This window comes from Nannospalax galili, unplaced genomic scaffold, assembly GCF_000622305.1.
Source record: "Nannospalax galili isolate Female #2095 unplaced genomic scaffold, S.galili_v1.0 scaffold332, whole genome shotgun sequence".
Classification (NCBI taxonomy): domain Eukaryota; kingdom Metazoa; phylum Chordata; class Mammalia; order Rodentia; family Spalacidae; genus Nannospalax; species Nannospalax galili.
This window is the reverse complement of record NW_008333794.1, coordinates 2,871,583-2,899,293: the sequence shown is the minus strand read 5'-3', so window position 1 is coordinate 2,899,293 and position 27,711 is coordinate 2,871,583. Positions and strand designations below refer to the sequence as shown.

The window sequence follows — 27,711 nt, the reverse complement described above, 5'->3', positions numbered from 1 at the left end:
GGCAACATTAACGCCATAAACGCAGTTCAGGACCGGCAGAGTGGAGAACCGGGGCTCTGAGGCTTCGGAGCGAGCCCGGCACTTGTGGCCGGTGGGTGCGCGCGGGGCCTGGGCCGGGGGTTCCAGGCCCGGTGGCCCGGGCACGCGTGGTGAATCCGTCCTAACATCTTAGCAAGGCCCCCTGCAAGGCTCCCAGCCTTTCCTTTCTGCTTTCTGCTTCCTTTGTGACAGGCCAAAGCCCCTTTCCATCCCTCTGTCGCTGCGTCCTTGTGCGCTCTCGCTAAATCGCTAAGGGGCCCCAGGGCACCATAGAACAGAGGGTATTAGGAGGCAGGATTCCTGGGGGCGGGGGGACGTCCGTGCCATAAGGGTCTGTCGCAGGCATGTGGCAGGTATGGCCCAAGTTGCAAGGAACTCTGGCTTGATCCCCAGCACCTGTCTTTCCTGGTTGGGAATTCCAGCACATGCCTCTGCAAGTATGAAAGTTCATTCCCTAGTTGAGGGGTGCCTCATCACATCAGGAGGTCTGACAGGTGGAAGGGGGGCCTGTTTTCATGCAACTTGCATTCTGTGGGAAACAATAAACAGACCTCTTTAAACTATGTTGCAGTAAAGGGGCATTGTGTGCATTGGTGGTTGAAGGAAAGGCTCTCAGCTGACATCTGAGCTCAGATTTGAAGGGAGATAGACTTTCAACCTAAGCTAGGCAAGAGGCTGCAAAACCAGAGGCCCCAGGCAGACCAAAGCTGGTGTGTTCTAACAACAGGAAGATCCAGGCAGCTGAGCTGCCCAGGAGGGGACAGTGGACCCCACTAAGCCTGGATGCAGGGCATAGGCAGTGTAGGCCACATGGTGAGGCTTCTGGAAATGCTAGCTGTTGTTAACCACCCAGGGTTGAGGTGGGATGTGGGTTTGGAGGTCCACCCACTCAACTACTGTGTCACTCCCCAGGCAAGGCACTCCTTCAACTAAGGCCAAGCTTTGCGCTGCCTGTTGGTCCTCAACCATGATGCCCAAGACCCATTCCTCTTTGTCCCCTGTGAACGTGAACGTGACCGATGACAGTAAGTACTGAGCTGGGTGGGGCCTCTCAGAAGTCAAAAGGAGCCTTGAAGCCTGGGATAGTTAGGTCTAGACTCACTCAAGGTTTAGGTGGGTCTAAATCAACACAAGGTATGAGTTTCTTATGGCTGTTGTGACATTGGACCCCTACTGACTGGATGACTTAAACTCACAGTTTGGAGGCCATGTGGGAGAGGAAGGTACACAGGGCTGGTGCCCTTCTGAGGCTCTGGGGAGTCTGTCCCAGGCCCTCCTGGCTTCTCTTGGGTGCCTGTCTTCTTGACTGCTCTTGGCTTTAGGGGTGCTAACCATCTCTACCTTTCTGTTCCCATGGTGTTGTTCCCGTATCTCTGTGCCCCAGTGTCTCTTGTATCAGTGCAGGAGTATGTTGAATTGGGGGACCTCCTTATGCCAGAATGGTCTTGGCTTAATGGAGTACGTCTGCAAGGACTTTATTTCCAGACAAGGCCACATTCTGAGGTGCTGAGGTAGGGACTTAAATATGCATGTTTGGAAGGACACATTTCCTCTCCATAGCAGCTCAGGAGAGATGACACCATGGAAGCAAGCATCTCCCAGCTTTCTGCTGCCATGGCTACAGGGCTGAGCCCAGAGGAGGTAGCCGGCTTCTGCTAGCCATGGGTGAAAGAAGTCTTTCCTCGGTGGAAATGACCTGCATGCTGTCAGGTGCTCTCAGTGGGTGGCTTTGAGGGAAGCTGTGAGGTGGACAAAGGGGACAGTACCGTCTCTTTGCTCTCTCCCTTCAGCTTTTAAATTCTAACTTAATGTGTTTTTGGGGGAAAGTCCTCCATGGCTCAAACTCCCAAACTGTGTTCCCAGTCCCCCATCTATTTGAAAGCCTACCTTCAACCTGCCTTGCCTGCCCAGAGTCACCTCCAAGCAAGCTCTGGGCACAAGCAAGCAAAAATGAGGCTACAAGTTATCCTTTTCCCACACAATAAAATTGCTTTCTGCACGTGCTTTGTCCATGAGTGCGTCCATTAAGAATTCCCAGAGATGAATTCCCAGGAGTGGTGGTGCACACCTGAAGTCCCAGCAGTGGGGCAGCCCTGGTGGGAGGATCATGAGTTTGAGGTCAACCTGGGCTATATGCTGAGACCCTGTCTCGAAAAACTTAAAAACAATTGACATTTTGTGCTTTTGAGCAGATTAGTAATGGAACATGCTTTATCACCAGTCTGAGACAATGGGCACTTTGCTTTTTTAAAAAATGCACTACTTTAGCCGGGCGTGGTGGCACATGCCTGTAGTCCCAGAGCTTGGGAGGCAGAGGCAGGCGGATCTCTGTGAGTTCAAGGCCAGCCTGGTCTACATAGTGAGTTCCAGGACAGCTGGGGCTACAGGGAGACCCTGCTTCAAAAAGACAAAATAAATAAATAAATAAATTTTAAAAAATTTTAAAAATAATAAAAAAATTAAAAATGCACCACTATAAATATCTTACTAGGACACTTGTGAATTTTCTCTTTCTCTCTTCCTCTCTTTCACTCAGAGTAAATTAAAAACTGAAGGCTGAAGTATACAGGTGACAAATTACCTGTTTTCACACACAGAACAGTACAGGATAACTCTATTACAAGACGATGGAAGGACGTAACACTGTGTGGATGCACCTCGGTCTGTTTAGTTGGGGCACCCTGTAGTGCTGAGGCAGAGCATCAGACAGTGGTTTGAGAAACTTGAAGGTCTATGAGTATGTGGGAAAGCTAGGTCAGCCAGGCAGACCTGGAATTGGAAGGCCTAAGCCAATGGTGAAGGTCAGGGAGAGCCCAGAGTGGGCCACAGCTCCCTATCAGGCCTGGGACTACAAGACCAGCCCAAAAGATCTGGTTCCCAGATCTCAGCAACCAGCCTCAGTGCAGGGCCCATTTAGGGACACAGGGCTCCTGATAGCCAGTCCAAAATCCATCCTGACCATCATGATGGGGGGTTGTTCACTGAGTGACAAAATTATATTTGACTGGAAACCAGGCTATGGTGCAGCCCTGTGGACAGTGGGTAAAGCTGGTCGTCCACATGTGCTGCCCACACTGGGTCACTCTGAGGCCGTGGTCATTTCACATATATTTCCTGGGCACCTGCGGTGTGTTAGGCTCTGTGCTGGTGGCACAGGGGAGATGAGACAGAGAAGGTGCCTTGGAGTTTGGGAGGGGCAGCAGTAAGCAAGCCCTGCCCTTTGGGGATCCAATCCTGCTCTACCACTGACTCAGGATAAGCACACAGAACTTCCAGTGTCTGGGCACCTCTCCTAAGATGTTCTTGTTTTTGCTTTTTTAATTTAATTACATGTATTCTTATAGATGTGTGCTGGCAGGGGGCATGTGTGAATCAACAGCATATGTGTGGAGATAAGAGAACAACTCGGGGGGAATAAGTTCTCTCCTTTTACCATGTGGGTTCCAGGGATCAAACTTAGGTCAGGCTTGGTGACAGGCCTATGGCTGCTGAGCCATCTCTCCAGCCCTTTGGGACCTTCTTGCCCCAGATTCCCCTTGTGGCTTCCTCCATGGAGCCCCTTCAGGTCACACAGTCATATAGTGATGGCCCTCCGAACATCCCATTCAAAACCTGGACCCCCCCCCCCCCCCCCACAACCCCCCCCAACACCCCTACTCCTTTTTCCTTCTTTTTTTTTCCCGCACAACATTTCCCTACCATCACACCTCTTCTTGGTGACAGGCCTATGGCTGCTGAGCCATCTCTCCAGCCCTTTGGGACCTTCTTGCCCCAGATTCCCCTTGTGGCTTCCTCCATGGAGCCCCTTCAGGTCACACAGTCATATAGTGATGGCCCTCCGAACATCCCATTCAAAACCTGGCCCCCCCCCCCCACACACACACACCCCGCCAACATCCTCATTGCTGTTTTCTGCTTTGTTTTTCCCAGGAACACTTTCCATCACTGGACCTACTTGCCCGTCCTTTATTTGCTCTCTCCCTGGTAGACTGTTTTTCCAGAGCCTGGCATATAACAGGCCATCAGTGGAAATCTGGTAGCTAGAGAGTATGCCCCACCCCCTGAGAGAGGCAACGATGTCCAACCTGGCATGACATATTCTAGCCAGAACAACTAGGCAAGAAAAAGAAATGATGGTCTTCCAACTGAAAAGGGGTAGAGGAGTTAGGTTATTCACAGATGACACAGCCTTTTATGTAGAAAACCCTAAAGAATCTACAAGAAAGCTGCTAGAGGTGACATATGAATGTAACAAAGCCTCAGCCACCAATTAGCTGTGCCTGTTCACCAAGAGACGCTCCAAAAGAAAACAGGACTAACAGTTCCTTCTAGTGGAGTGCAAAAGGACAGACTTCCCAGGGATACAGTGGGGTCATGGATGATGGTGGTCAGAACACCCGGGAATCCATCCCTCCACCAGAATAACTGAGCTGGCTGGAACCAGAACTAACTAGTTTGTGGGTAGGCCCCTTCTCCTTCTTTATAGTATTTATTTATTTTTCAACATACAAGGAATGATTTTGACTCTGGACTCTAGTCAGACAATCATAGCTTCCAGGGGAGAGAACTTGATGAAGAGCTTGGTAAACTCCTAGGAGGCTGGAAAGGTGGCTCTCATTCCTAATAGAGCCTCCTGTGACCTTTGTCTTGCAGAGAAGGGCCAGGCTTGACTGCTGACGTTGCACCTGACTGCTGAAGGGCTGCACAGAGCAGCCTACTGCTTCAGCTCCACTGGCTCCTGCCCTCTTACCCTCCATCTTTGGAGAACTAGATATTTATTTGACATTTAGAAATCTTTGACAGATTAAAACCCAGAATATACCCCTTTATAAAGCCCAACAATAAACAGTAAAGAATCCAGTCCCCAAAGGGGCAAGAAGCTTAACAGACACCTCTCAAAAGATATACCAACGAAAAGCTGTGCATATCAGGGAAGTTAAAGTCAAAACCCAGATGAGACAGTCATTCACATGCGTTAAGCCATTGTCAATAAGTGACTATCCAGAAGACAGCTGGTGTTGGTGAGGAGCGGAAGTTGAAAGACCTTTATCTCACTGGAGATGTAAAAGGAGCAGCCACTGTGGGAGCAGTCTGGCAGATCTTCCAAAAAGTGCAAAACAGAATTCACACGTGACCCAGCAATACTTTTAGACATGTGCACAAGAAGGCTGAGTGACTGGATGAGGGTAAGGGGGTGGGGGCAAGGCTGGGGAGCCCAGGGTCATGTGGCTTAGTGGGCTTAGTCTAGGTGCCCTCCACCCCACCCTGTGTGCTTTAGTGTTGTGACTTGGTTTAGTATGAGTGTTGGAGAGCTGTTCTGTCTGCACACATCCCCACTGGGTGCTGGTTGTAAACATCCTGGTGACTCACTAACATGCATGTACCTGCTCTGAGGGCTAACTGGGACCCAAGACTTTGCTGTTTCCTAGGGTACTGCAGTATACCCTATACATGCACACCCACAGACAGTCCACATACCCCTAGGATCAAACAGCACTTGCCAGTTGAGGACCAGGACATCTTTTATCCAGCGATGTCTAGAGACCCCTAGATCAAGACCAAGTTGACCTGCATGGGTGGGCAGCCAGGAAACAAGGGCAGCTCTGTGACACAAAACTGTCTCTTAAGGACACCTGGCCCACCATGCCTGGGGAGAGGGGACCCCAGGAAAGGGGGTCTTTCTCTTGGTAGGAGAAAGGGGAATGGAGCCAGGCAGGATTCCACCATTTATTGATTTGGGACCCTCCATGCTGCTCTGCTCCCTCTGAGACAAGAGGACCACTCCAAGGAGAGCCTTTGTTTTGTGATACCAGGATTTGGGGTTTCCCAAGCACAGTGTCACCCAGAGGCGAGAGCAGGAAGGAAAGCTGGAGATGGATAGTCTCAGGAGCCACCAAAAGCAGTCAGTACTGCAGCTCAGATCCTCAGACTTTAATGCTTGGCAGCGCCCTGGAATTCTTGCAGCTGCCTGGTCAGCCTCTTTTCTCTGGCCCTTGAGCTGTCCCAGGTGGGCTCTCTGGAACCACGTTGCCCTAAAGCCACAGCACCAAGCCCAGCAAAAGTAAGCACCTAGCAGTCCGTTGCAGCCACACATCCTGCTTATATATTCAGAAAGGGGATGTGGCAGTGGAGTTTGCACCAGTCTCAGCCGTCCTGCGGCAGTCCCTCATTTGCATGAAGGACTGTGATGCCCCAATCACAGCTTCCTGTAGGCCACCAGGGGGCGCTCCTCTGGCCTAGGCACTAGAAGGTGAACTGTGTTGGTTTTTTCCAGGCCTATCAGACCTCAGAGTGCTGAGTGTACAGGCTGAGGCCCGGAAGTTGTGGCAGTACAAGGGCTGCAGGGCTGACAGCTCCTAGCTTGGGGCGGCAGGTGGGCTAAACTCGGTGATCTAGAGAAACCATTGTGAAAGCTCGGAGATGTCACAATAGTGAAAAAACTTCCAGGGTCCAGCATTGGGCTTGCTGAACTAAGTGCCTGGCTCCTGAATGAGCTGTGCATTTAGAAAAACACGCCTTAATCTCAGCACTCGGGAGGCAGAGGCAGGCGGATCTTCTGTGAGTTCAAGGCTAGCCTGGTCTATATAGTGAGTTCCAGGACAGCCGGGACTACAGGGAGACCCTGTCTCAAAAAGAACAAAAAACAAAACCAACCAAATAAACAAAAAACAACTTTTAAATTATAGTGAACAGCATAAAACAACAGACCATCTTAACCATTGTTAAACGTAAATGTAGTGACACAGCCGGCCCCAGCACCCACAGCCTCTTCTTTGTCCCAAACAGAAATTTTGTACCAATTGAAACAGATTCAGGTGACCCTGTATGCCAATTCTGCCATGAAAGAGTTACATGAACTTTTACAGCCAAATAGCAAATGGAGTCAGAAATTAGAGGAAGGGCAGATAACTCGTGGAGTTGGTAGGCAGGCAAGGTAGGCAGGCAGATGAGAAATTTCTGCTGTGGACTTCAGATGTCTTATGTTTTTAGTTTTAGGCTGGTGGAGATGCAGATTTGCCAAGCTTAATGGCATTCCTTACACATTAAGGCTAAAAGCAGTTGTTATTTATCTCAAGGATTTAAAGCCTAAGGGAATGCTGGCTCGTGACCTGGTGCATTCATTCTGACCTCCATCAGAGTTCCTCTCTGCTGAGGGTAAGCAGCTCACAGGACTCACACACAGCTTCCCCTGAGAACCTAACTTCCATTCCTATGTGCCTCTGTATGGGAAGCTGAGGGCTCTGGGGACCTCATGGCAGTGGAGGCCTGGCCCCCAGCCCCTGTTCTTTGTGACAGCTTGCTTCGTTTAGCACAATGCCCTTGAGGTTCAGCATGTAATCAAACGTATTTGCTTTCAGTGAAAAAGCAAGAGATTTGTGTGCATGCATAAAATACCTTTGTTGTTTTAATATTTTATTTTTATTTTATGTGTATGAGTGCATGTTTGCAAGTATGTCACCCGTGAGCAGTGGGTAGGCATTAGGTTCCCTGGAACTGGAATTTCAGATGGTTGTAAGCTGCCATGTTTGGGTAGTGGGAACTATACTCAGCTTCTCTGCAAGAGCAGTGTGCTGGATAGCTTTAGTGTCAACTTGACACACCTGGGTTGAGGGAGCCTCAATTAGGGAATTTCCTCTATTGGATTGGCCTGTGGCCATGTCTGAGGGCATCTTCTTGTTGAGTGATGTAGGAGGGCCCAGCCCACTGTGGGTGGTGCCACCCCTGGGGCAGGTGGGCCTGTGTTGCATAAGAAAGCAGGCTGAGCAGGGGCTAGAGGAGCAAGCAAGTAAGCAGCATTCCTCCATGTCCTGTGCTCCAGCTCCTGCTTCCAGGTTCCTGCCCTGAGTTCCTACCTTGGGCTCCCTGATCAACTGTGACCTGGGAGATGTAAGACAAATAAACCCTTTCCTTCCTAAGTTGGTATTGGTCAGAGTGTTTTGTCACAGCAATGAAGAACAAACTAGGACGAGCAGCAAGTGCTCTTAACTGCTGAGCCATCTCTCTAGTTCCCATAAAATGCTTTTAATTAGAGATAGGTGCATGCCTGTAATCTCAACACTTGGGAAGTTGAGACAGGAGAATCATGGGTTTGAGGCCAGCCTGGTACATGTTAAAGATTTTTATCTCAAGGGAAAAAAATTCTATGTTAAGATTTTTATCTCAAGGGAAAAAAATTCTATTGGGTAGGGAGAGTGAGTGAGGATGTTTCTCACATCACTTGGACCTGTATCCTATCAGAGCTATAAACCTGAGTTGTTGAAAACTTTTGGTTATATGTATTCCTTTCCTTTTCAGTTAAGAATCAACCAGGTGTGCTGGCATACGCCTTTAGTCCTAGCACTTGGGAGGCAGAGGCAGGCAGATCTCTGTGAGTTTAAGGCCAGCCTGGTCTGCATAGTGAGTTCCAGGCCAGCTGGGGCTACAGAGAGAACCTGTCTCAAAAATAAACAAACAAAAGAATCAAGATTTTCAGTACAATTTTGACTTTATTTTCACTGTGGCTATTAGTTGACTAATTTTTATGATAGGGCTAATAAAATTTTACTACCGAGAAAGTTTACCATAAAACATGAAGAACTGAAAAAACAGGACCAGCTTTGGAGTTTCACCTCAGAGCTCTTCACTCCCTGCTGCAACCCCCCACCCCCCTTGAAACTGGAATTCTACAGGCCCTGCAGGGCCAGGGCCAGCTATATGACCCCAAATCCAGTTGTAGGCCTCCAGGTCCAACTGCAGGTCCTCAGGTTCAGTACAATGCCGCCAGATCAAGCTGCAGGTCCCCAGATCAAGCTGCAGGCCCCCAGATCAAGTTGCAGGCCCCCGGATCCAGCTGCAGAGCCCCAGATCCATTTGCAGACTCCAGGTCCAGCTGCAGATCCAGGTCTGGGTTCAGATTCCAGGTTCTGCTGCAGGACTAGATAGAGTTGCAAGTCCCAGGTCAAGCTATAGGTGAAGCTGCAGGCTTCCAGATCTAGCTACAAACCCAAAGTCCATCTCTAAGCCTCAGATCCAGCTGTGGATCCCAAGTTCAGCTGCAGTCCCTCCAGATCCAGCTGTGGACCCCAGGCCCAGATGCAGACTCCCAGGTCCAGCTTCAGCTCCTCAGATTCAGCTAGCTGTATACCCCTGGCTTGCTTGACCTTCAAAGCTCTCTGCTCACCTTCTACTCGGGGGCCCAGGCCTCCTGGCCCTGACTCCTTTGCCTCCATCCCAAGGCACTTGGGACCACAATTCATCCCTGACCCCCACATCCCAGCCTGGCTCTCTCCTAGTGTCCCCGCAGAGTCTGGGCCTCCAGGCTGCAGTGAGCTCTGATTGGATGGAAGGAGGAAATATAGAGCCATATGCTTCTTACCTATGGGTGTCAGCTGACAATGTCAACAAGGCAGGGGCCCACAGTGACACAATAACCTGAAGAGATGTGCCAGCCCTAGGGGGTCAGGTCACCATCTTCCCCAAGTTGAAGGGGGCAGGACTTCTCAAGGAGTGGGTCTTTGACTTTTTCATTTGGCCATGGGAGGAGTCTTGGACCCTTGACCTGTCTGAGCCTTCTTGCACACATCTCTAAAATGGCCCGGTGCTGCTTACAAGGGCTGTGTGAAGGGGGCAGAGGGAAGGGAAGGTTCGAAACAGCCACTGTCCTAGTGTTCAGGAGAGGAGCACCCATGGCCCTTGTTGTGCACAGCTCTCACAGCTGCTCAGCAGTCACTGTCCTCAACTCAGACATTGACAGAGAGGCTCAGAGTGATCTTAGGCCAGGCTAAGCTGCTACAGCTGGCACACAAGGCAGCTCTGGCTGGAGCCCTGAGTGCCTGGAATCTATGCTCACAGCTATGGCTCTCCTGTTTGTGTCTTACCAGGAACCAGCCTGGAGTACTTGAACAACAGTTCTTCATCGATTATTGACGACAAAAAGAAAAAGGCAAAAAAAGGCAAAGGTAGTTGGGGGCAGGGTGGCTAGAGTCAGAGCCTGGCCCTCCTCCTAGGCACCCCAGGCTTAGTCTCCAGGGTGCAGGGAGGAGGGGAGTGCTGCAGTTCCTGTTGATAATGGAGGACAGAACTCAACAGGAACATCAGGAGGACTGAATTTCCCATGGGTCATGGGAAATGAGTCAGCCAGGGCTCCACAAGCAGCACCCCTGAAGGCATCCAGGTGGCCAGGTCCTAAGTCCTTCTGCTCCACCAGAAAGGTGTTTAGGACTTCCAAATACAAAGTTGTGTCAGGGTCACAGAATGCCGGGGGCGATTGCAGTCTCATCATGTCTGACTCCAGGCAGGAAGAAAGGAGCCAGTCAGTCACATCCACAGTCAAGAGTGGAGAGGAATGGATGTATACAGCTCACATGCCCCACTCTTACGTAGTCCAGGACCCAAACCTAGGGAATGGTGCCACCCACGTGGACCACTGTAGGAAGCCATATCAACCACATCCATTCACTTAATCAATACAAGTCCCTACAGATATACCTACAGACCAACCTGATCTAGATAAGCCCTCACTGGGACTCTCTTCCTAGGTGATCCTAGATTATGTCAAGTTGACAATTCATACTAATTACTATACTGCCCTCTTGTTAATCAGCTTTCCCAAGGAGCCCATCCAGCAGTTTTTGCCCACATTTCATTGATGGAAAGTCCACCTGACCATCAGTATGGATACAGAAGGCTTTGAAGGCAGGCCCATGGCTGCTCCACCTCTCTCCCAGAGCTCTTCACCACCCCATGGCACCTTCTCCAGAGCTGTCCTGCAGTTTCACACTTCTAACATTATTGGGTTGCTGGGGAAGGACCTGCAGGACCTTGTGTACTGCTCACCCCTCTGACTTCCTGACTTCCCAAGGCCCACAGAGAAGGCCCCTGGTGCCCATGCTAGAGCCTTCTGAAAAGCATGAAACCAGGGTTTTGCAGAGCACACCTGCATGAGCCGCCCCCTCCTGGCCCACCTCTGGTTCCCCAGATGGCTCTCTTCCTGCCTCCCTGGGGCATCCAGTAGCTGGCCTATCTTGTACCCTACTCACCCTGCCCCTAGGAAGCCTGACTTTCTGCTCTCAGTACCAGCACATTCAGGGTGCTCATTCCATCTCCCCTCCAGCTCCCCTCCTCCGTGAAAGGAACTTTGCTGAGATTGTAGATGCCAGGACAGAGGGCAGATGCTCAAGGCAGAGGTCCCTGTGCTTGGGGTGTTCTTCAGGTGTTGGGCAAGAGCCAAGCTCCCTTAGGTTCAGCTACAGAGGGAAGTTCATGGGGGCTTCCAGGCCCAGGAGAGGACTTCAAGCATGGCTGGGTACAAAATCATTCATTGATGTTGTGTGTCCCATGCTGGGCTGAGATGTCATTAGGACCCCTGAGACACAAGCCACTTTCTCCTTCCGCAGGGCATTCGAGCACTCTTGACCCCTCAACTAACCCTTTCCACGTGTCAGGGGATGTGGATTTCTTCTTGCTCAGAGAGCAGGAGCGGAATAAAGCTATTGCTGTAAGTATCCTGACCTGGGGCCGCCCTCCTCTCTGAGAAGCATCCTTGCCCTCTGTTCCTCTGTCTCAGGTAAACAGCAGCCACATGTCCTTCCTCAACTCACTCTCACTCCAGAACAATCACTGACTCACTTTTTCCTACAACATCAAGTGGTAACCTTGCCTGGCTCATGTCTTGGAACTGTTGCATTGTCTTACAAATCTCATCACTGTTGTCTCTGGGCCTTAGTTAGGTGGCCTCCTTAGCTGCTGCGGCCACCTCTCCATCTCTTACACTGTCCCCTGCATGAAATGCCATTCCTCCACAATATTCCCCTTGTCCTTCAAGGCTTGTCACAAACTTCACAGGCCCTCTCCCCTACTTCAGGGATCCCCAACTGCTCCATTCTCATACAGGGCCCTCTGCTTAGAATCTCAGATGGTAGTTACACATTTCCCCCTAAGCATATTCCCTCCACAGTGCCTGGGAGTGCTGGGCATGTGGAGCCTCCACACCAGCATACTTTCTCTTGCTTTTTGCCCTGACAGCAATGTGCCCAGGAGTCAGGGCAGCCCGGATCCCACAGCCCCCCAGCACAGCAGCACAGATAATGCAGTTCACACCACATGCCACACTCCACCTGTCTCCTGGGCTGGCCTGGCAACCTGTGTCCCCTGACAGACTCTGCATCTCCTGTTCTCAGAGCAGTAGGACCCCATGTCAACATCAGTAGGGCACTGGGGGAAAGACGTGCCCCTCATCCTCTGCATTAGGACCTGGAATAAGGTGACCATGCCTCCCCCTAAAATGAGAGGCTCAGGCCTCTAAGAGGTGATACTCAGTGCACTTTCCCAGCCATGGAAAGGGGCCAGCAGGCAGAAGCATACTCTTCTTGGATGCAGAATTGGGTATCTCTTCTTTTCCCAAACCTAGCAGTACCCTGTTGCATGCTTCCCTTTCACCCCTCAGGAATCTGCACCTCTAACCCAGCAGATACCCAATTTACACCCTCCCCACCCAGAACGTTTCTAACCTATACCCCACCCAGAGGAGTCACACACCCTATAACATTCTACACCCCGTGGCTCTATCTCACCTAGTGGGTCCCCCAACTTTGCAGCCAGCAGGCCCCCAGCTGCACCCTACCCCAGGTAGCTGCCCATTCTCCTCTGTCTGATCTATTGCCACTGGGATTCTAGGGGTGCTGTTTTCCTGTGGCACAGAGGGGCCAATTGGGGGCTTCAGGCTGGTTCCTGCATTTGCTGAGATTCTTTGGGGGCTCTCAGATATTGGACTGTGGGAGCTGGCAGGTCCCAGCAGGAGACAGACTGACCCCAAGAGTCTGAAAGAGGGACTCAGTGCAGGGCCCACAAGAGTGAAGGTGGCCCAGTCATTGTCAAGGCCTGGGCTGCCAGAGGACAGAGCTCAGGCTTGAGAGATGGTCTGGACAGAGAGCTCCTCCCCCTCCCCTGCCATCCTGGGATAGGCCATGATGACAACCTGGGGGTTGGGGGCAGTGGGACAGGTGGCCACCAATGAGTTTCCAGCCAACTGACAGGACAACCTGCAGAGGGAACTGTACTGTAAGCCTTTTGGAAACAGGCAATGAATCAACTGGCCAACCCTCAGTTAAAGGGGAGTTTTGGGTGAAGGGACAGACAAATCATCTTTTAACCACAGGAGTGCTTTGATCTGGCTGAACACACAGCTGGCACCTGTGTTTTATCTGACAGCCTCTGCTGGGTCCCATTCTCAGGTGATCATTGATCTTTCCACTGTGCTCAAACCCAGAGGGTGTGCTCAGGAACCCACAGCCTCCCCAGGGGCACTAGCAGCAAGGAGTGCTCAGGAACAGGGGCACCAGTGTATGCGCACACACATATGTGAGCATTTGCCTGCCCTGTGCATGTACTACTACAGCCCCTGAAACTGGACAAGGGGCATGTGGGAGGAACCCAGGACCAGCTGACTGGCTGCCACCCCCCATAGGAACGCGAACAGAAGAAGATGCTACGGGTCCATCAGAAGATGACATACTCATCCAAGGTTTCAGCCAAGCAGACTAGCTTGCGCCGAGAGCTGCAGCTGGAAGAGGAGACAGAGGATCAGGAGCTGATCGCTGAGACCTGGCAGCTGCACACCTTCCGAAACAACACTGCCTGGAAGCTGGACATGACCCGAGGTGCAGCAGTCTCACCTTATGTGGGAGGGGACCTGGGATAGTCACACCTCCAGTCTGCTTCCCATGGGGCTGGGAAAGGTCCTCTTTGCGTCTGTCACCCAGCATCTTGTAGAGCTTCATTCTGATGGGCTTGCAGCTCCAAGGGCATGCCAATCATGTGGTGTGCACATGGTGAATGGGTCTGAGGGCTGCACAGGGGTAGAAGTCAGCTCAGTGTGTAGAGAGGCCTGGGTTCCATCATCTACCCAGCAGTCAGCAGTCAGCAGTCAATGGACAAGTTCAGCTTGTGAGGAGGCCACATGGAACTTGCCTTCTATAGAGGTCCTGGTCACAGTACAGCACTTAATAGATTCACAGTCATGGGCAGCACTAGACCCCTATATATCTCTGTGTCAACATCATGGATTGTGGGGACTAATAGTGTTAACACACTGAATGATGTATGTATCTGTGAGCTCTTATTTTATTACCCAGCAGGAAGTCCCAAGTACTAAGCATGCATTCATATCCTACCGACCAGATGAGTGAAAAGCTAGGAAACAGTTGGGACCAGAGAGCCCTGTGCAGAGGGGACCATGGGAGTACTGTGACTATGAAACAGACAATCCCCAGTCTCCACCTCGACAATGGCCCTAAACTTGATGGTTTTCATGTGAGAGTCTGTCACCCATTTCTCAGCCTGAAAGAGGCAGGTGGTGGCCGGCAGGGGAGGATGGACCCAGCTGTGGGCCTAAACTGCTGTGGGGACCTGGTGTCCTTGAGGGGCAGGGGCTTCTCCAGGCTCATCCAGGAAAGCCATGCCCAGAGCCTGTAGACTGTAGAACAGAGCTCCTCACTCAAACATCCTCTGCCAGAAAGAGGATCCCAGGGGCGTGGCAGAAACCTTTCTCGATGGATTTCCTGAGTACTAAGCTCCAGCCTGGCCTGGCCTCTTGTTCCCACTCACCTCCCAGTTCTTGTTGCAGAAAAGAACATGGAACCAGAAACATTAAACGGCTACATGGAGCAAAAGCGGAGCATGTTTCTTCTCCAGGTGGGTTAGGCTGTGCCCAGGTAAGGGCCTCTAAATGGATCTGGCTATGCAGAGCAAAGGCCTCCTGCTGGACTCCTGCCCAGGCTACGTGCTCTGACGCCCACTTTTCCTGCCCACAGTACGCCCTAGAGATGAAGCGCAGTGAGATCCAGCGGCTGGAAATGCTGGCAATCCGTGAAGAGGCCAGGCTGCAGCGGGCTGAGAAGTTCCTAGAGAAAGACGCGTCCTTGTTTGATGAATTCCTCAGGGAGAATGATCGAAGCTCTGTGCAGGCCATGAGACTGTGAGACCACAGGCCCTAGGTGTCCTTAGGCCTGTGCAGACAGACCCACACCCTGGGCCAGGCCCAATCCAGCCTCAGCTGGATTTAGGACCCAAAGCTCTAGCCAAGCCCTAACCTTGACCCATAGCCCTGAACCCTAGATAGCTCCCAGCTCCCCACTGGACCAGTGCCAAAGGTCAAGATCAAGGCTTCTTCCATCTCTGGCTGTTCTTTAACGATCCATGATTGGCCATCTTGTCTCCTCTCCCCCAGGGCTGAGAAGGAGACAAAGGCCAAGATGGAGAAGATTGTGGAGATCAGGCACCTTACAGCCCAGATCATGAACATCAAAAGGTAAGCACTAAGCTTAGGCACTTTTTCATCATCTCACTGGAGCCAAGGGCCTCTTAGCACCATGAAGACCTATCAGACTCTCAAACCCTGTGGGAGGCTGTGGCCTATTTCATGGGGGGCGATGTGGCTCAGGGACTCTCCTGAGGACACACCAGCAGGATGCAGGACCAGTGTGGCTCAGGCTTAAAGCAGCAGATAGAGCCCCCAGGAAAGAGGACCGACGCAGGTCTCAAGGGCCATAACATAATGCTGGGAGTTCTGGCTGCTCTGGCCCTGTAGGGCATGCACACTTCCCAGTCCCTCCCGGCAGGGGCTTGGTGGTGGCTGCAGCCTGACTTTCCACGTCCCTCCCTGGGCCTAGTGAAATCTCCAAAATCGAAGACACTTTACAGCATTACAAGATTTACAAGGACTTCCTGTACAAGCTGTCACCCAAGGAGTGGTTGGAAGAGCAGGAGAAGAAAAGCTTAGCTCTCAGAAAGGTCAAGGAGTCTGTGGAGACTGCCAAGGACAGCAGCACACCCACCTTACTAGGGGACAGAGGTAGGGGAAAAAAGAACGGGTTCCCAAGGGTGTGCTCTGCTAATGGTGCAGAGTCTGCACCTAACTGGAAGGCGCCCTGCAAGCATGGGGCCCCGGATGGCCTGCCCTATCTTTCCTGGCTGGCTTTACACAGAGCAGTGCTCTCCTCAAACCCTCAGAAGCTCAGCCTAAGCCGTCCCACAGTCAAACCAAGGGCTTTCCTCCCAAGCAGTCCCTTCCCTCTTTTTCCCAGGCTAGGAGCCTGAATTGCCTCCTAAAGCAGTGGTCATCTAGGGTTCTTCTTTTGCTTCCTGTAGGATCTGGCACCAAGAGCAAGACAGCCTTGCTATGGAAAGGTACAGGCTGCCCCAGCCTGGAGGGGGCCCCATACCCCATGCCAGGGTACATGGAAATCTCCTACTTCTCCCAGAGGTTCAGAATTTGAAGAAACCCTCGAAGCTTATGCAGGGGCGGCTGGGGCAGGTCCTGTCCAGCACTCTCAGCCTTCCACAGGTCGGTTACCAAAGTCAGCCCAGCCTGCACAGTGAGATGGACACCAGACTGTGAGTGGCACCCAGAGGCTTGGGGAAACAGAGGCTACTTCTACTCAAGGAGTCAGCCAGGCCAGCAGGGTCACAGAAGTCAGCAGGGTATTTACTGTGCTTCAGGGAAGGATGAGGAAGGGGAAGCCAGTTGAGGCTGATCTGTAGGGCTGCCCTTGTCTGGGCCTGGAGGTGATTATAGTGGGCAGTAGTCCCATGTGACAGTTCAATAAAGAAGTGGGTGGAGCTGGAGAGATTCCTCATTGGAAGGTGTGCACGGAGGAGCCTCTTTTCCTGTCTTTAGGAGTTGGTTAACCTGGACAGGGTTAGCCCCAGATGTAGAGCCCCAGAATACAGAGAAACAAACCAACCCTAAGATGGCCTGGACCACCTCCTCAGTTGTGCCACCCTACCCGTTCCTGACTCCACTCTCACCCTCAGTCACCCAAGTCCCTGCCTATGCTTGGCAGTCTGGAGGGACTCCTCCTCTCTTTGCTTCTAAGCTCTTTCTTTTTGCACTTGGTGATCTTGCTGTGGAAATAGGCCGGGCAGCCACTGTCAGTGACTTGGATGTATGTTGACTGGCCTGTGATGCTGGCTGGGGACCTGGTGCTCCCTCCATGGTGCTTAGGAGCAGAGGCTCTGAGAGGTCAGAGTTCAATGCCAGCTCTCTGACAAGGTCAGCCCAAGCCTGTAGCTCTATGTTGGGAGCTCTATGTTGGGAGAAGTAGGCTCTGATCCTACTGGCCTGGCTTTGAATCCTTGTTCCTCTACCTCTTAGCTAGGAAAGGGCTTCTTGAACTTTTTTCACTTTTGATCCTTTCACTTGAAAAAACTTTATATCACCCAGGGCATATAGGCATACAAATCTAATGTCTACTGATCATAAATCATAAGGAAAGTGATTTTAAAGCAATTCTCTGGCACATATAATTTTTATCATGTATTAAGGACAAAAGCAAATTGGCATGAGATGGATATATTTACTTATTTTTGCATATGGAATTAAATTTTGGTCGACTATTTGATACTGCAGGACACAGTGCATTCTCTGTTTTTCAGACTTCACTGATATTTTGATTTTAGAAACGTCAATACTGAGACCACCACTTTGTATAAATACGTAGTATAAAATGGGAGAAATACATTTAGGGTCAATCCGAAGGTATACTAATTTGATGCATGCTGAAGAATGGTTATAAAAAAATTGTCTTTGTTTTCTGTAACTAAACCACTGTTTCTCTAAGAGCAGAAACTTTGCATGCACAGTAGAGGCACTGTAGCATGTAATGTACAGTAGTCAGATCTGAGCCAAGGTGTTCCAGGCAGCGTTTGTTGGTGGTGTGTGACATGGCAGCATTCACAGTGCGGGGCGCACTTGTTTGTTCAGAACCAAGGCTACAGTGATAGATGATGCAACATGGGTGGGTGCTGAAAGAAAGACCCTGGATTCTTACACATTTGATTTAGAATCAATTTTTGGTCCTTGCTTGTTCAGAAGCCTTTCTCCTGTGGCCAGTTTTTTCACTATTTCTTCTTTTAGTCTCCCAGCTCCACATGTGGTTGTACCCACAATTTAAGAAGCTGGAGCCAGGTGACCAGAACCACTGAATACAGTTGGGCAGGCTGTATGCTTCTGAGGTCACAAGTGAGAGGGCTGTATCCCTTTGGAGGGTGGATTCTCAGGAAGGCATCAGGGGCCAGTAGTGCCCTGCAGTACCTTGAGCAGATGACTGAGCTGAGTTACCTTCAGATTCTTCCCCTTTAACACTTGTGCATCTCCATTTCTGGTTCTTGGGAAGCTGCCTGCCAGTCAGCACAGCTGCACCCTCTGGGTAGAGCCCAGCTGAAGCAGGCCGGGGGCCACTGGGGCAGTGCCTAGACCCAATCTTGACGGCTTGAGGGGCACTTAGGAAATGACTGGTAGGGAGGAAGGACATCTGGGCAGTGTTCTAAGGTGTGAAGGTCCTTGAGGTCAGGTCTGCACCTAGAGAGAGGAATGGCTGACAAGCCAAGAGCAGAGCCACTTAGGGGACTGGGGGAGGATGGATTTCCATAACTGGAGAGTTGCTAGTTCAATTTTGAGTGGCCCCTGGCTGCTGGGTGACAGCTGTAGATCCTTGATAGGGGCCTGGGGCCATCTAGACAACGTGGGAGAAGGGAGATGGGGAGCATGCTCCACCCATGTCTTCTGTCCTTAGTGCACACTACCACATCTGGTGCCTAAGGAGCCCTGACCCTGCTGTCTGTCCTCAGGTCCAACTCTCCAGTACTGCCACAAGACAACACTGACAGCGATGGGGAGGTCTGTGGCTGGGCTCTCCTCTACCTTGCCCCCGTCCACCAAGCACCACACCCTGCCTTGCCCTGCATAGCACCCCTCTGCTACTCCCTGTAGGAGCAGGCGCTATACTTCACAGAGCCCCAACAGCTCCTGGACGAATTCATGAAACTGGAAGAACAGAATCTGTCGCTGATCCAGAACACGCAGGAGATGGAGGAGACCTTGGATGATCTGAACACCACTCTGAAAAACACCCAGATCCGAATGTAGGTTCCCCTGCTGCCTGCCCTCCTGCCACATTCTTCCCCCACAGCACTACTAGCTGTCCTCTTCCTCACATAGGCCCTGGGTGAGTAGCAGGACCCCAGAGCCACCTGCAGCCAGAAGGCAAGCATCCCAGGACCTCCCACTGGAGCCCTTCTATCACTGGCCAGGCCCTGGGAGGCCAGCCCTGCCCTGTGAAGGGCCTGTGGCACTTCAGGGTCCTGAGGCAGGCTTGGCTTGGCTGGAAGCCGGTCTTCAAGTCACTTCAGTCATGAGGTAGTGCCAGAGGTCCTCACACCTCTGGCAGGGGTTTCTCTATCCGCCAGGCCTGTGGGGCAGGAAAGACCTGCCTTGTTGGGGGATCTGCAACATTAGAGTGGGCACAGGACAAGGGTGGCACAGCTGAGTGTGAGGAGACAGGGAAGCAGAGTTGTCTGACATGCTGGGGTAGGCTGGCATGTCATGCCTATGCTGGGATGGATGGGGCCATGCTGGGATGGGCATGGCTACACTTAGGTGGGGCCAGGATGGGTTGGGTGGGGCTATACTAGAATGGGCATGGCTATGTTGGAGTGGGTGTGACCAGGCGGGGATGGGCATTGCCATACTGAGACAGGTGTGGCCAGGGTAGGATGTGTGGAGCCTAGGAGGGCAGATCTGTTCAAGTCTGGGAGCCAGGGCTCTTGAAAGACCCTGGGGGAAATCCCAGGCTCCTGGCAGAGTCAACAAGGTGGTAGGGGAGGCAGGTGCTGGTCCCACTGGAGACAGACACCCATAACCCCTGTTGCTGGGTGTGGCCACCAGGCATCCCATCCCAGTCCCCTCTGTTGGAACCCCTCCCAAGAGCCCAAGGGAGCTGTGTAGTGCCTGCTGGGCTGGGGTGCCAGGGGAAGCGATCAGGGTTCAGACACAAAGCATCTTTTCTGAGTGGGCTCAAGGCCTGCAAGAGTCAGGCTAGGCCTGCCTGCATAGAGCTTACACTGGATGGCAGTAGATTCGGCAAAGAGATCCACAATTTGACTGGTAGAAAGTGATACATGCTACGAAGACATGGTAGTGCCATGAAGGGGCCGAAGTGGCAGGTGACAGATGAGGGGCAGGGAAAGCTGCCAGAAGAAAGCAACAGGAGGTCCAGGGCACCTGAGAGATGCGAAGAAGCCAGCCACCCAGAGCCCTGGGAAAGACGGCTCAGGCAGCAGGAGCAGCCAGGGTACAGGCCCTGAGGTGGGATCCAGGCTCCTCACAACTCATCTCAATGGTCCAGTGCAGCTGCCTCCAGGATGAAATCAAACCACTAGCTCTCGTGCAAACTTTCCTGGAATCCTGGCAAGTACCAGGGACACAGACAGATGCTCTGGGGAGAGGATAAGAGCCTCCCAGAGTTGGAGACCAGTCTAGAAGACAAGCCCCTCCCCCCAAAGAGCCATCCACTCTCCCAGCAGGATGCTGGAGGTGACAGGCTAGAGCCATCTCCAGAAGCACCCATGTGTGGTTCCTGAGTCACAGCTCATGCACTCAACCACCCTGCAGATCCCCAAGACAGGTCTTCCCTTCCCTACAGCCCTGGAGGAGCTGTTTTTGAGAAATAGAAAACAGATAACTGAATAGGCCCCAATGAAAGAAATTGAACAAATAACAACATTGTGAAACCAGCCTTAGGTCCTGAAGGGGGCTGGGGAGATGGCTCAGTCAGTAAAGTGCTTGCCTTACAAGGAGGAAGACCTGAGTTTGATCCTTAGAACCCTTGTGAAAAAACAAAACAAAAACTGGGCACGGGGTTGAACATTTGTAATCTCAGCACTGGGGAGGCAGGGACAGGAAGATCCCTGGGGCTTACTGGCCAGAAAACCTAGCCTACTTGGCAAGCTCCAGGCAGGGAGTGATCCTATCCTCTGAGGTTGACCTCTGGCTTCCACATGCATGTGCACATATGTGCACCCCTCCTTCACACATTTAAGGCAGAAATAATGAAATTTCTTGGCCATCTCCAGAAGACTGAAGAGGCAGCATTTTTTGTCTCACAGAAAGGCTGGCATGATCTTAATGCCAAGCCAGGGATGGATGGCTCAGGAAAGAGTCCAGAATAGGGTGGCTCATCGATGTAGACACAACCCCCACCTCCCAACAACAACAAAAGCAAGCTGAATCCCAGCAATGTGCAAAAATCTACCATGGCAAACGGAGGGATGCACAAGGCCAGCTCAAGGTGCAAAACTTAGTTAAGGTAGCCATTGAATGGAAAAGCAAAGGGAAATACATGGTCATGTCAATAGGGAACAAGCTATTTCACAAAGCTGAACATCTACTCACGATAAAATGTCTTGGCACATTAGAAGGGAATTTCAACTTGGAAAAAATCACAAAGAACCATCCATCTCAAGCTTTTCCACAGACACAAGGAGCAAAGGGTGGATGTCTCTTCTTTCTGCACCATGCTGTCCCAACCCTGGTGGGCAGAACTTTGCCCACTCCTGGGCTTGTGGCTTTCAGACAGGGATCTACCTACTGGGTCAGGCTGAGTAGGGACCCAGGCATTGAATGAGCTGTCTGCCCCTTCAGGGACCGGGAGATCAACCAGATGAATCAGTGGATTACCACAATGTTGTTGTCCATCGAGAAGGAGGAAGAGTTGTCGGCTGAGTTGCAGCTCAAAGCCCGTGTCTTCCACTTTGGGGAGTATAAGGGTGATCAGCAGGTAGGGAGAGGGGTATCTTAGGGCTGGGCCTGAGGCCTGCCCACCTCCCAGTTTCTGTCTGGGCCCCTGATGTGGTACCTGCCCCTGGGTCTGCTCACTCACTCATGCCCCTCAAGCTGCCTGTATGCCTCCCATGTGCCTTTGTTTTTGCTCCACAAATTTGTCTGCTGCTGAAGACACACACACACACACACACACACACACACACACACACACAAGTCTTACGTGGTGACTCCAGGGAAAGGATATCTTCAGGCTAGGCTGGGAGGGTGAGAGACTGCTGAGGATAGACTCCAAGGAGCAGAGAACAGGGACCAACATCCTACCCAGAAACATCCTAATGTATTCACTCATGTCCTGATTTTTTTTTCTAGTACTGCCCAGTGTCTTGTATGTTAAGACATGGGGCCAGGGAGCAATGGTTGAACTGGCTCCTGCCTGGCCGGGAATCACTGGGCATAGGCACAGCTAAGCCTTCTGGCCTGCTGTTGCTCATTAATCCCCAACCCAGTGTCCAAATTGCAGGTGCTGTTACCTTCTTTCTAAATGTCAGAACAGGCTCAGAGAGGAGGGAGTTCTTCTACCCAGGGCCACAAAAGGATGTGGTCCCACAGAGAGCTGGGGCCAGTGCATAGCACCCTGGAACAGGAAACTGACCTCAATGGGCTTGTTAAGGCAGCTGGGGGTTGGGTTAGGATATGAGATAAGTCAGGAGCCTGACCATAGAGGCACAAGGGCTATTTTAGCTAAGAAAAGCAGGTACCATTGCTCCAATGCATTTTCTGAGCCCACATTGTGGGCTTTATCCTGGTTGGCAAATCATGGCTGATGGTATGGGCAGGCTGTGATATGAGGGTAAGCAGAGGCTGGCAGCCATACTGCTGACCACCTTTCAGGACAAGCTACTGGAAAGCCTGAACCATAAGGTGCTGGATGTGTACCGAAACTGTGTGGGTAAGCAGCAGGAGGCCAACCTGGGTACAGTGCAGATGCTGACTGTGGTGGAACACCTGCTGGATGAGCTGCTGGAGAACCTGGAGCATGTGCCCCCGGCCAGAATTGAGCAGGCCGAGAAGGCCAAGGAGCGGGAACGGCGCATAAGGTGAGCAGCCAGGCCCACCCTCCTGTGCTTGCAGCCCTGGCTCCAGTCCGGGGTGCTCTGGTCAGTGGCTATCTTCAGTTGTGAGGTAGAGGCCAGGGTCTGTGGGTACCAGAGGGCAGGAGCCATGGCCTTTTGGCCAGGTCATCCACTTGCATGTGGGACCCTGGGACACAGCCATCTACCCAAGTCTGTCTGTTTCTCCCCAGCATGGGGCTTCTCCTCTGGATCCCCAGCACCTGCTCTGAGACTAATGCCCTAGCTGGGTGCCAGGCTGTCATGGGTGACCACAGAACAACACATGGAACAGGGACCCAGATGTGGATCTTAACTTTAGGTCACTCTCAAGACCAGGATCAGGCCCTGCCTTCCTTCTGAGTTTAGGTCAACTTGCTCAGGACTGACAGGAAGAGAGGGGCAATTTTATCCATGCAGGAGGGCATGGCCTAACCTGGGGCCTGAGTGGGATAAGGAGGTGTCCCTCCTAGGCTCCAGACCCTGTCAGCCACCTCTTCCCCTAGGATTCGGGAAGAAAAGGTGAGGGAGCAGAAGCAGCTTCAGGAGGAACGGCTGCAGCGGGCCAGAGCCCGAGCCCAGGCTGAGATCAAAAAGAAGGTAAGAGGTGGTGCCAGACCACTGGGATGGGGCCCACAGACCTTCTAGCCAGAGCTCTGAGGCTAGAAGACATGCAGACATGTCACTGAGCTGAAGGTGGAGGCAGCTGCTTTTAGAGCCAAGCTAGGGTGCAGCATATCTTTGCAGCCAGGCATTTCTAGACCCCTGCCCTCCAGGACCTGTTTTCTCCTGGACGTCCATTCATCCCTGCCAGATGCAGGTTCTCAGCTCAGAGCTGGTACCAACACCTAGTCCTGGGGTCCTGCCACTCTACCCACCCTCCAGAGAGACCCTAGGCCAAGCTCCCTGCCTTTCCCTAGGGCCTAGTTTGCTGGATCCAAGGCCTTACCCCACAGAAATGGGCTGAGGCAGCCTTATACCTTCTGGATGTGACAACAGGAAGCCTGGTTCAGAAAGCAGGCCTAGAGCTAAGCATGGCCCCTGAGAGAAGAGCCAGTGGGTTTTCTGTGAAACATACCACATATACTGTCACTTGGGAGGAATGAACACTGTGTTAAATATAATAACACCAATATAATGATAAAGACCACGGGTGGCTAGTCTGGAAAAGAAGCTGACACATTAATTCCATTAAAAAATTGCTGTTTATTAGGAAAAAGGGCCTCAGGCCATGATTGAGCCTCAGGTGGGAGGAAGAGCAATGGACAGAAACAATGTATGGAGAGAGAAACATGATGGAGCCTTAGAGGGAAGGGGAACTTTCCTTTAAAACCCAAGCAGCTTCATTAAGAGGGGGGAGGAGGAGGAAGTGAGGGAGGAAAGGAAGAGGAGGAGAGGGAGGAGGGAGAGAGTGAGGGAGGGAGGGAGAAGAGGGAAAGAGGGAGGGAGAGGGAGGAGAGAGGGAGAGAGGGAAGGAAGGAGGGAGGGAGAGGGAGAGGGAAGGAGGGAGAGAGAGGAGAGGGAGAGAGGAAGGGAGGGGGGAGAGGGGAGAGGGGGGGGGGGGAGGGAGAAGAGGGAAAGAGGTAGGGAGAGGGAGGAGAGAGGGAAGGAGGGAGAGAGAGGAGAGGGAGAGAGGAAGGGAGGGGGGAGAGGAGAGTGGGAGGAGAGGGGAAGAGGGAAAGGAGAGGAAGAGACGGGGAGAGGGAGAGGAGGGGGGAGGGGAGAGAGGGAAGAGGGGGGAGAGGGAGGGGGAGAGGGAAGGGAGGGAGAGAGAGAAGGAACTACCATGAGGGGATGGGGCGGGGGGCAGAGGCCAGCTTTCAGAGCATCTCTCAGGCAAATCTCAAGAACAAAGGAAATATCAGACAAGCTTTCAGGGGCTGTTAGCAAGTTTCACATCAATAAGGGGGAACCAGGTTCTGGTTAGGGTCATAAACCAAAGGCTGGTGTTAGGCCACAGCTTGTAGGAAGGTGTGACCTGATAGCTTCAGGCTGTTAGATCCGGCCTTTTAAGTGACCACTCTCTTTTAGAGCCAGACCTGAGCTCTAACACACTGCAGGGGCTCCTGCAGAAGTCCTGAGCTATGAAATGCTTTAGCTCAACCCTCAAAAGGTGTGCTCTCTATAAAGGAGGCAAGGTGACTGTAGAAATAGCCCACACTTCAGATGCCTTTAGTCAGTCCTATGCCCAGGTGGTTGGTCTCCAAGACCAGAGCTTACTGGCCTCTTCCTGAGTCTGAGAGCAGGGCACATGGGCACCATGGCATCTCTGCATGCAGTGCTGGTTCACCAAGCTCATTTCTTCTGCAGAGAGGCAGAAGGCTGGTGTGTCGCTCCCAACCCCCCATCATCAGAGTGAAGGATGAGTCTGACCACACGCTGATGGACAAGGACAGGGAAGAGATGCTGTTCTTCTTCACTTAGTGCCAGAGCTGGCTCAAGGCTCAGGAAGAAAGAGGTTGGCAGTCAGTACAGGCAGGGGCTGTGGGCCTGGGGGGACCTAAACTCTACCCGTGTGCTCTCCCTGTCAGCTTCCTTACAGGAAATAAACTCATGTCTCTCAAGAGTCTGGATGGCCTGTTTAAGGAGCAGCCTGTTACCCACTCTTAGCAGCCCTCTTTCTTCATTTAACCCAAAGCATGTACCAGAGGGAAGGAGTACCATCCTGGTTCTCATCTGAAACAGTGGCTTGGAGAGAAGCTTAGACCTGTCTCTCAGAGATGGAGGGTGGGGCTGGCCCCAGGAGACAAGAGCCAGTGACAAGTTGGGCAGATGAGTTATGACTGCTACTGGAAGGGGGAAGAATCTTAACAGTGTACATAGTCCTTGAATGAAGCCAGGGCAAAAACTGGTGCATGTCATACACTTTTATTCATTTGTACTAGGAGTTGGGCCCAAGGCAGCAAGGAGCCTCAGTGCCCAGAACACCACAGCCAGTCAGTCCCATTACTTGGCAGACACTGACTGGGGACCATGGGAGAAGGCAGGGATTCCCTGTTGAGATGGGCTCCCAGGACAGGTAACAGTAGTGCCAGACTGCCTATTGAGTGGGGAGGGCCCTGATGACAGGTGGGCAAGCTCAGCCTCTAAGCTTTGGCCTGTGATACTGGAGAGGCCTGTGGAAAGAAGCCGTCTCAAATGGGGCTTATAATCCCCTCACTGAGAATAGCACACAGGCAGATGGCACCTCAGAGCAGGCCAGAAAGGACTCAGGCTCAGACTCAGGGTCTGCCCCAAACCTAAGAAATAGAGCAACCCAGGTAGGGCAGAACCACAACAGCATCTGAACAAGCACACACTTCAGAAGGCCCAAGGAAAAAAATAGAGCATTTCTCAGTGACCCTGTGTCCAGTCCTAACTAACAAATAAATATGTGCAACCATCTCCTGGAAGACAGACTCACTCTGTAAAAACATACATGGATATATTATATGCACACCTTCAACCTTAACCATAAAACACATATATCGTCACAGCCCTACACATAATTTATAGTATTCAGAATACCACTGTAGAAACTGCTGTCAAATTACTATTTACCATTAATACCCAAATATAGGATTTAGAAAAATTACTTTAAAAGTTTTAACTCTCCCATCCCAAACTCTGAGCTACAGTCTAGGAAGAGGGCTTGCTAACAGGCCACCCCAATCATCTTTCACCATCCAAGGAACTGAGAAGTAGTGTCTTATAAGCTCTCAGAAAAGAAAGATTTCTAGATTGCTCAGGCAAAATGCTAAAACGCTTCAACTTGATGCCCTATCGTACCTGAGCGGGAAGCCTGTGCTCACCCACTTCCTGCAGAGGTCCTTTTAATGTAACAAGTGCTACCCGGCTCAGGCCCAGGGGGACCTAGGGAAGGGCTGTAATGCACACCACGTGTGGTATGGACACAGTATGCATCTCACTCACAGCAACCCTTAATGGCAGTTTTAAAAAACACAGCCCAAACCTGCTCCTGCTAGAACAGAAGGAAAACGTTTTCAGTAAATGTACCCTGAAGTCTCTAAGAACCAGACTGGACTGTTGAGCAGAAGCCAAGTGAGTTCTCCCCACCTGCACCAGTCATTTGAGGCCTTGGGCAGCACAGCCTGGAATGCATTCCTTGTTTGCTCAGGCAGCAGCTGCTGTCACTGAAGGTCTTGCAGGTTGATAGTGCTTCCGGGCACCTGTACAGCTTCGGACCCAACAGAACTTGCAGGCGCTGGAAGCACCTCCTGCAAAACCAAGCAGAGAGGTGAGGAGGGGCCGATAAGGGAGCAGGGAGGGGGAGCACAGAAGGCAGGGTAGAGGCCATCCAGTTCTGCACCTCAGCACCCACCTCCTCACGGTGGGCAGCTGGACCCCATGGAGCAAACAGTTTTAACATACTTGAATTTTCTTAACTAAAAACATGTTCTTCCTTTATTTGAAACTTATGAAAAATGTTAAATATTTTTTGTTTGTTTTTTGAGACAGGGTCTCACCATGTAGCCATGGCTGGTCTGGAACTTGCTATGTAGATCAGGTTGGCCCCCAGAGATCTGCCTGCCTCTGCTTCCCAAGTGCTAGGATTAAAGGTATGTACCACCACTACTGGTGGAAAAAACATTAAATCATAAAACAAAAGAAAAAAGAACTAAAAACGGTTGTATTTCCAGATTGTTTTTCTAGCCCCAATAATAGACCCACATATATTCAAATACCTGTGTACTTTTTCTGCAAAAATGAGATTTGTTTAATGTTAGTAACCCTTCTTGAACCTGGTATGTAGAGGGCAGCCTGCCCAGGGAGCTGATGATGGCTGGGCGATGTGGCACGACCTAGCCCTCTCCTGCTGAACTCCAGTGCTCCCACTTTGGCATCACAGACTCCCAGCTGCAGTGGGTATGTCTCAGTTTGCCAGTAGTTAGCATCTCACATATCTTTCCTCCCTCCCTTTTTTCTCTCCTTCCCCTTCTCTTTCTTTGGGTTTTGGAGACAGGG

General features: G+C 51.6%; 2 protein-coding genes across 5 annotated transcripts in view; one reads left to right on the top strand and one right to left on the bottom strand.

Annotated features, from left to right (window-relative positions):
• On the top strand, window positions 1-25,170 carry Cfap100 (cilia and flagella associated protein 100). The gene is made up of 17 exons (XM_008828581.3): window positions 1-91; window positions 952-1,064; window positions 9,900-9,977; window positions 11,415-11,515; window positions 13,484-13,676; window positions 14,642-14,709; window positions 14,829-14,992; window positions 15,245-15,325; window positions 15,687-15,868; window positions 16,165-16,203; window positions 16,278-16,410; window positions 18,646-18,694; window positions 18,788-18,939; window positions 21,497-21,632; window positions 22,529-22,734; window positions 23,253-23,346; window positions 25,057-25,170. The coding sequence occupies exons 2-17, from the start codon at window positions 1,007-1,009 to the stop codon at window positions 25,168-25,170; spliced, it is 1,848 nt and encodes a 615-aa protein (XP_008826803.1). The 5' UTR covers window positions 1-91; window positions 952-1,006.
• Window positions 25,171-25,598: 428 nt separating this feature from the next.
• The window catches only part of Zxdc (ZXD family zinc finger C), a 40,245-nt gene continuing 38,132 nt past the window's right edge, over window positions 25,599-27,711 (bottom strand). For all 4 annotated transcript variants that reach the window (XM_029561336.1, XM_008828583.3, XM_029561335.1 and 1 more), the window contains one exon: window positions 25,599-26,963. In XM_029561336.1, coding sequence (XP_029417196.1) covers window positions 26,860-26,963 — 104 coding nt within the window. In that variant the 3' untranslated portion in view covers window positions 25,599-26,859. The remainder of the gene's footprint in view (window positions 26,964-27,711) is intronic.

Coding starts and splice junctions, on each gene's coding strand:
- Cfap100 (XM_008828581.3), top strand. CDS start 1,007: ATGATGCCCAAGACCCATTCCTCTTTGTCCCCTGTGAACGTGAACGTG. Junction 1,065..9,899: donor CGTGAACGTGACCGATGACA/GTAAGTACTGAG, acceptor GTGTCTTACCAG/GAACCAGCCTGGAGTACTTG. Junction 15,869..16,164: donor CACCTTACTAGGGGACAGAG/GTAGGGGAAAAA, acceptor TGCTTCCTGTAG/GATCTGGCACCAAGAGCAAG.